The sequence below is a fragment of the Aedes albopictus genome, chromosome 2, assembly GCF_035046485.1.
Source record: "Aedes albopictus strain Foshan chromosome 2, AalbF5, whole genome shotgun sequence".
Classification (NCBI taxonomy): Eukaryota; Metazoa; Arthropoda; class Insecta; order Diptera; family Culicidae; genus Aedes; species Aedes albopictus.
The window spans coordinates 455,772,905-455,781,531 of NC_085137.1; the positions used below are offsets into that span (position 1 = coordinate 455,772,905).

The 8,627-nt window shown below is 48.8% G+C and overlaps 1 protein-coding gene across 1 annotated transcript; it reads left to right on the forward strand.

Annotated features, from left to right (window-relative positions):
* Positions 1-5,659: 5,659 nt before the first annotated feature.
* Positions 5,660-7,717, forward strand: LOC134286926 (uncharacterized). Its single transcript, XM_062848627.1, has one exon. The coding sequence runs from the start codon at positions 5,660-5,662 to the stop codon at positions 7,715-7,717; it is 2,058 nt and encodes a 685-aa protein (XP_062704611.1).
* Positions 7,718-8,627: the final 910 nt, after the last annotated feature.

Below are 8,627 nucleotides of genomic sequence, written 5' to 3' on the forward strand. Positions count from 1 at the left end.
AAAGGGCGCACTAGAGAAATGTTGCCTTTTCTGCGACAAGATGCGGTTTTATTTCCAAAGAATGCTTTTGATGTAGTTGGTTTCAAATTCTTGGCGGTAGCAACTTTCTCTGAAAATTCACCGTACCCTCTTCCAGAAAATTGTTGGCCCTCTAAAGAAGTTTGATTCAATTTAACAGAAAATTGGGCACCTAAACGACAAAACACCAAATGCTTTCGAATAATTATCTCATTGAATATTTGTATAATTTCGATAAATGATGCAAATGTTTAGGTAAAATTGTTAAGATTTACGAATTTTGCGAAGACTTACACACATTGAAATATGGCAACACTAAGTAATACATTTCATCAAAATTAAATTTTCTTCATCATTTGAAAAGAAGAAAATGTTTTCGAAATTGCCAATCAACTAGCACAGTTTAAACAAATTTGTATTGAATATCTCATGGTTGCGACGGAGCGCTATTTAATTTTCACACAGCGCTCACAGTGATTGACACTTGTGTCCCGGGATTTCGTCCTAAGAAAATTATTCTTTCACTTCTGTGGGACATTTTCGTAGCCCTTACAGGGGCTGTTTTACTACAAGCGCGATTCAGCGGTGTAATTTTGTTGGCTTCTGCAAAGCTACCCGGACAGCCGGACGCCCGATGAAGCCAGAATGAAGAAAGTTTCTGCTCCTGCCGCACCAGAGATCTGATCCGGTGTGAACTGTACACCGTACAGCGATGCGAAGACGACTAGCAACAGCCAACGACCAATGCGCCCGGCTAGCCAAAGCATACTGAAGGGAGAAGCAAACGGAGAGGTCCGATGCGTTCCCCTCGTGGTGTGGAAGAATGATGAAAGATAAGAAGAAGTTTGTGTGACCCGGCGTCTTTCTTGGAAAATTATTCGGTTCTCTCTTGTGGAAAACATTTTTGAAGCCCTTAGAAGGGCTGTTTAAATCTATATGTTGAACAATAATTGTTCAATTATTGAGTACATGAGGTAAAATCCGGTAGTTTTGATAACCAAATCCAGAACGGCAGCGTTTATTTTGCGTGACGATGCTGTGCAAAACGTCGGGCAGCAAGCCCTCGCTGCTGCCGTGTCGTGACAGTTTGAACCGGTTGGTGATGGCTCCAGTAGCACCGCGCACGACGACGATGCGAAAGTGAACACAAGAGAGCGCAACCACCGACCGACACCCACCACGCTTGGCTTGCCAAAGCATACTGAAGGGAAAAGCAAACGGAGAAACTAGCTAGCTGTCCTCCGATGCGTTCCCTTCGAGGTATCACGAAAGAATGATGGAAGATGAGAAGAAGACAATAACTTATATACTAGGCGGCTGTACGGCAAAGAGGTTCAAATTCCCCTCTCGCACGTAATTGGTTAGATGAAAGAGGGGTGAAAATTAGTGATGCCATACAGATTTTTGCACAATGTATACCAATTGCTTTTCATCAACAATGTACACACCGTCTTGTACGGCTGGTGAAGTGCGCGCTCCCGAAATAAACAAGGTTGTTTTTCCGAGTTTTTCGCGATCGCGGCGGTCGAAACGTACATTGATCGGTACGTGAAGTGCTACTAAAAGTGACTACAGTGAAGGTTTCGTGAAAATCGGTGAGAAAACGGCCAAAAACGGTGATCTTGTGTGTGAATCACGTGCTGGAAACAGCAAAACAAACGGTCATCAGTCGGCCGCCCGGCTGATTTCATTCACCGGTGCGGTGGTGTGAGGCGCGGTACATCCGAAGAAGATATTTTCGAAAAATAAAAAGTGGTGAAAAGTTTTGGAAGTTTCGGAAATTTGGAAGTTTTGAGAAGTGTCTTTCTTAGACTCGCTTGGGGTAGGTAACGGGTGACCGTTACCATTGGGTCAAAACTAACGTAGTGTAACATGGCGGCCGCTAGTAGCGGCGACCCAGGAGGGTCAGTTAGACGTAAATTGCCAACGTATATGGACCCAACAAACAGCTTTGGCGAGCTGACGTACCTCCAACTGCTAGGAAAGGACGGTGTTCCGCTACCGGTTAACCCATACATCATTGGGAAATCGGTCGAGACTTGTGCTGGTGGTGAAATTGAAGATGCGAAGACGGAAGCACAAGGCCAGAAATACACCCTGATGGTACGTAACCCAGCTCAGGTTACGAAACTTCTGAAGCTAACGAAACTCATCGACGGTACCGAGGTGGAAGTTATTCCCCATCCAAACCTTAATGTGTCCAAATGCATCATCTCCACCTTCGACCTGATTCATCTGGAAGAGAAGGATATCTTGGCAGAGATGATTAAAGATAGTGTCATCCGAGTGCAGCGAATCACCAGAAATGTGGACGGCAGACGAGTGAATACACCGGCGTTGATTCTAACTTTCTGCAAGACGACCTTCCCAGAAACCATGAAGGTCGGTTTGAGGCGTGTCCCAACTCGTCCATATGTGCCAAACCCCATGTTGTGCTATGGTTGTTACACCTACGGCCACACTCGTGCCCGATGCCCTGGCCCACAGCGCTGCTCCAACTGTTCAAGCGAGTTCCACGGGGATGAATGCAGTGAAGCACCCATGTGCCGGAATTGCAAGGGAGACCACCGACCAACCAACCGCAATTGCCCGGTCTACAAGAGAGAAGTTGAGGTGATGAAAGTGAAGGTCCGTGATAATCTGAGCTTCCCGGAAGCAAGAAAGCGCGTTGAACAACAGTCAGCCAGCTACGCTCAAGTAGCGGCACCACAGAGTGCGATTGAGAAGAAGGTTAAGGATCTCGAAGCGGCCATGTTGCAAAAGGACAACGAAATTGCACGACTACAGGAAGAAAGCAAGCGGAAGGACGAGAAAATAGAACAAATGATGGCGTTTATTGAGAAGATGCAGCAGCAAGCTGGCGAAGCTGGTGAACAAAAATCTCGCCCGAACCGTGAGCAATCTGGTAGCCTCGAAAAGTCGCACAGCAGCCGAAATCAACAACGAGTAGAGAGAACTGGCCCGGTTACCCGCTCGAGAACCAACTCTCCAGCAATAGCTAGTACCTCTCAGGTCCATACCACCCAAATTCAGGAAACGAAGCGTGGACGACCTCCGAAACCGAATAACCACCATAAATCCGCTATATCGCCGGATCCAAGCCCACCCCCGAAGAAAACTGTCATCACAACGCACGACCTGACAGAAATGGACTACTCCAGTGAAGAAACTGAGGTTGCGGAGTCACCTCCAAATCAGCGCCTTCGATAACTCCGCTTCTGAACAACGTTCGTACAACAACGATGACCTAGGCACGATAACGGACAACGATAATAATCGGTTCGGAAGATGGGAAAGTGTAGTACCTCTTCCGACGCAAGTACGGCAGGTTGAACGAGCTGTCCGGGACGTCTTACCCCAACCCGTTGATGGCGACTTCACCTCCGTAGCCGATGGGACAATGGAACATATCACGACACCCGATCAAACCCCAACTACCAACGTAAGCACCGATAGTACCAACACCGTAACATTGACAGCGGCGGGAAGACGGCAGGAAGATGGAGTTTCCTTGCTCTACCCTGATCGTCGCACTGCACATCGAAAAACAACCCCAACCGAACCCCAAAACGAACCCGAAGGAAATCAACAACGAAATATTACACAAAGCGATTCCGCAGTGCCGGCTGTTGTCGGCGTGGAAATAACTAGTGTAATGGTTTCGACAACAGCTGGTACTGTGGGGCCAATCGCCTCACAGGCAAGTCCCCATGATATATTCTCCTCAACGGAGGTCACTGTCGTACCTGTTTCTCCCATAGCCAATCGACCGACACGAAGATCACCAGAATATTTACCAGCTACACCAGGTGGCACACTCGAAGAAGGCTCTTCGGGGAATCTGCGACGAAACATTACACAAAGCGATTCCGCAGTGCCGGCTGCTGTCGGCGTGGAAAAAACTAGTGTAATGGTTTCGACAGCAGCTGGTACTGTGGGGCCAATCGCCTCACAGGCAAGTCCCCATGATATATTCTCCTCAACGGAGGTCACTGTCGTACCTGTCTCTCCCACAGCCTATCGATCGACACGAAGATTATCAGCATCGTCATCCACTACTGAACCAACCGTCGACAGTCGCCCCGGTGGATGTTTCGCTCTCCAGTGGAATATCCGTGGTCTGCGGGCCAACATTAGTGAGCTGAAACTACTCGTCGCCGATCTCCAACCTTGCGTCATAGCGCTGCAAGAAACCAAAGTGAGCCAGCACATCATTCCGACGGACTTCGTCGGCAAGGACTACGCGCTGCTGTTGGAATCCAAAGCCCTTCATCACTGGCAACACGGCGTAGGCCTCGCCATCCGGGAAGGTATACCTTTCGAGCGTATCCATGTAAACACATCTCTGCACCACGTTGCTGTACGCATATCTTCGCCGATCCAGGTAACTATTGTGTCAATATACGTCCCGCCGAACTCAAATCAGCGTCAGGTCACGCTCAGTGAGTTGATTGATCAGCTAGAGGGTCCGGTCTTACTTCTGGGCGACTTGAACGCGCATCATATCGCGTGGGGGTCACGCCAATCAAATGCTCTCGGCCAATACATCGCCGAAACTACGCTAGACAAACGAATGGTCATCCTCAACGACGGATCAGCTACTCGCATCGACCCGGCCACGGGTAGCACCTCGGCAATCGATGTAACGATCTGCTCCGAGAATTTGGCGGGAAAGTTCACTTGGCGAACTCTGTCAGACACGCACAACAGTGACCACTTTCCAATTGCGGTGTCCATCCCTGGATGGTGTAATCAACAAACTGCACGACGAAAATGGCTATACGACCAAGCGGATTGGGCGTTATACGAACGCATCACAGCCGAAACCATCCGGCCAGATGCTGAATGGAATGTCATCAACTTCACTGAGAAGATCATCGCTGCTGCAACTAAGGCCATTCCACGGTCGAGCGGTCGAAAGGGACCAAAAGCGGTACCATGGTGGTGCCCCGAGGTAAAGGCGGCAATTCGACGGCGCCGTAAATGTATGCGCTCCCTTCGACGTCTGCAGCGCGCAGAACCAAACCAACCCGAAGCGCTAGGAAATTTCCAGGAAGCCAGAGCGGCGGCACGCAAGGCGATAAAGGAAGCGAAGGAGCAATCATGGGAAGCATTTGTGGCGAGAATCTCACCAAGCAGTACGACGACTGAGCTGTGGAATACGGTCAACACTCTACGTGGCAACCGACAACAACGCACAGTGGTACTGCAGCGAGAGGACGGCTTCACGGATAGCCCGGTAGAAGTAGCAGAGGAACTGGCGACGTACTATAGCGAAAGGTCGGCGACATCCAGCTACCTTCCATCGTTTCAGATGGAAAAAGAAGCAGTCGAACGAGTGCCCATAGACTTTTCGCCCAACACAGACGACGCTTACAATACTGACATCACTCTAGCGGAACTTCTGTGGGCTCTCGACAAAGGGCGAGGTGCCTCGACAGGCACTGATTCGATAGGGTACCCACTGCTTCAAAGACTACCCATATCTGTGAAGATTATACTTCTTGAGCTACTCAACCAAATCTGGCGCATTGGGGAGTTTCCTGCCAGCTGACGGAATGCAATCGTCGTTCCCATTCCGAAACCTAATTGCCCCGATTCCGGACCATCTGCCTTCCGGCCTATCTCCTTAACCAGTTGCATGGCGAAGTTACTCGAGCGGATCCTGAACCGTCGTCTGATTAGCGAACTGGAGGCGAAAGGTCGGTTAGACAAACGCCAGCACGCTTTTCGCGCGGGACGCGGTACCGATACATACTTTGCCGAGTTGGAGAGATCGCTACCAACCGTCGATGAACACTGCCTGATCGCATCCTTGGATCTGTCGAAGGCCTACGATACCACCTGGCGGCACGGAATATTGCGGACGCTGAAGTCATGGCGGATACGTGGTCGGATGATGAACATTCTGAAAAGCTTTCTCGCGGAACGTACGTTCCAGGTGTCTGTAGGCGGGCATCTCTCTCGCGAACGCCCTTTAGAAAACGGAGTCCCACAAGGTTCCGTACTTTCGGTAACTCTATTCCTCATCGCGATGCAGCCTATCTTTCAGGTCATACCAGACGGTGTTGAAATGCTGTTATACGCGGACGACATCCTCCTTGTGGTACGAGGAGCAAAAACCGCCGGTCTACAGCGAAAGCTACAGGCCGCCGTAAAGGCTGTCGATAGATGGGCTAAAAGCGTGGGGTTCACTATATCCGCTTCGAAATCTCAGACCTTCTACTGCAGTCCGAACGCGCGCCGGGAACCAGCAAAAGAAATCACTATCGACCGGAATCCCATCCCAAAGACCAACCGTCTGCGGATTCTTGGTGTTACTCTCGATAGAACGCTGACATTTAAGCCCCACTGCCAGAAGATGAAAGAATCCTGCGAGTCTCGTCTTCGTATTCTAAAGATGATCGGTGCTAAGCTTGCACGAGGTAACCGGACAACATTATTACAGGTGGGTTCGGCGTTAGTGACTGCGAAGTTGACGTACGGTATCGGACTAGTCAGCCGAGGAGGAACAGCATCTCTGGAAGTCCTTGCCCCCGCCTACAACAAAATGATCCGATTTGCGTCCGGAGCTTTTGTGACCAGCCCGATAAATTCGGTCATGGCCGAAGCGGGCACTCTTCCATTTGAAATGTTGGCCGTACAGACCACAGCGCGGACGGCCATTCGAATACTGGCAATAGATCGAACCAACATCTCGCTCCCGCTCATTCAGCGAACATCAGACCGGTTGACCGAGCTGACGGGCACGACACTTCCCTCAGTTGGACAAATCCTGAGGCAGAGCGACCGTGTGTGGCACGCACGAAGACCGTCAATAGTGTGGGATGTTAAAAGGAGCATTAGAGCTGGCGACCCGCCGGGAAAAGTACGTCCAATTGTCCAACAATGGCTGTCCACCCGTTTCCATAGTTCGACTGTCGTCTACACTGATGGTTCAAAGCTGTTGGATATGGTTGGTGCCGCTTTTTATACGAATGGGTTTACGAATACCTTCAGTCTTCCGAAGGAATGCAGCGTTTTCTCGGCAGAGGCATACGCTATACTGAAAGCGGTTTCCATACCGAATGTGAATCGAGAAGTAGTGATCCTCACGGATTCAGCAAGCTGTTTGTCCGCTCTCGAGACAGGAACATCAAAACACCCGTGGATCCAAGAGATTGAAAACATTGCACAAAATAAGTCAGTTCGATTCTGTTGGATTCCCGGACACGCCGGCATTCCTGGTAACGAGGCAGCCGATCGACTAGCGAATGAGGCAAGAACAGATCCAGCCGTTGAAGTGCCGATTCCGGGTGAAGACGCGTTAAGGACGATAAAGCAAGCGATACGACAACGATGGGAGAACAACTGGTTCGAAACACGAGAGGCGAAGCTGAGAGAAATCAAACACGATACGTACCGGTGGACAGATCACGGCAATGCAGCCGACCAGCGAGTGCTTACACGCCTGCGGATAGGCCATACACGCCTGACACACACGTTCCTTCTGAAGAAGGAACCCCCACCAACATGCGAGTGCTGCGGAACTACACTGGACGTGCGACACGTGATTTTGAATTGTAGAAAATATGAAAGGGAGCGACAGGAGAATAATATTGGAACGACGAGTTTACGAGACGCCTTATCAAACGAGGAAGAAAAAACAACTAGGATTCTGAAATTTTTGCGCGACTCGGGATTGTACAAGCAACTGTAGACTTAGAATAACAAATTGCAAATGAGTGATTTTTTTTTGCGATACGAGATTTGCGAACAATTGTAATAGAATAACAAATTGTAATCAAAATGTGAATTAGACCGTGCGACATGAATGCACCCTTCCGGTGTAAAATGTCGGAAATAAACAAACAAACAAACAAACCAATTGCTTTCGAATTATAATTATCATGAACTATTATCATTGAACTTTTGCAAATCGATCAGCACAATTATAATGTTTAACAAATAATTTCTATAAATCATGCAAATTGTTCGGCAAAATTGTAAAGAACATTTAAGAATTTTGCGAAGACCTACACATATTAAAATATGGCAACACTGAGTATACATTTCATCAAGATGAAAATTTCTTCGTCATCTGAGTTGAAGAAAATATTTTCCAATTGCCAAACAACTAGCACAGTTTTCGCACATTAAATTTTGAATTGAATATCTCATTGTTGCGACAAAGCGAAGTTCAATTTTCACACAGCGCTCATAGTGATTGACACTTATGTGTCCCGGGCTTTCCTCCTGAGAAAATGATTTGGTTCACTCCCGTGGGACATTTTCGTAGCCTTTACAATGGCTGTTTTAATTTACTTGCAGTATTACTGCAAGCGCGTTTCATGATTATGTTAATTCCGATGTTGGCTTGTGCTGCCCGGACGCCCGATGAAGAAAATTTTAGCAGAGATCCGATCCGGTGTGAACTGGCTGGCGGCCCCACTGGTACCGCGCACGGTGTTGCCATGACGACTAGCATCAGCCAGCCGACGACCACCGCGCACGGCTAGACAAAACATACTGAAGCGAGAAGCAAGCGGAGAAACTCGCTAGCAATCCTCCGATGCGTTCCCCTCGAGGTGTCGCGGAAGAATGATGGAAGATGAGAAGAAGACAATAAC

What these genes read in the sequence shown, in the direction of transcription:
- LOC134286926 (XM_062848627.1), top strand. Translation starts at nt 5,660, where the DNA reads ATGGCGAAGTTACTCGAGCGGATCCTGAACCGTCGTCTGATTAGCGAA.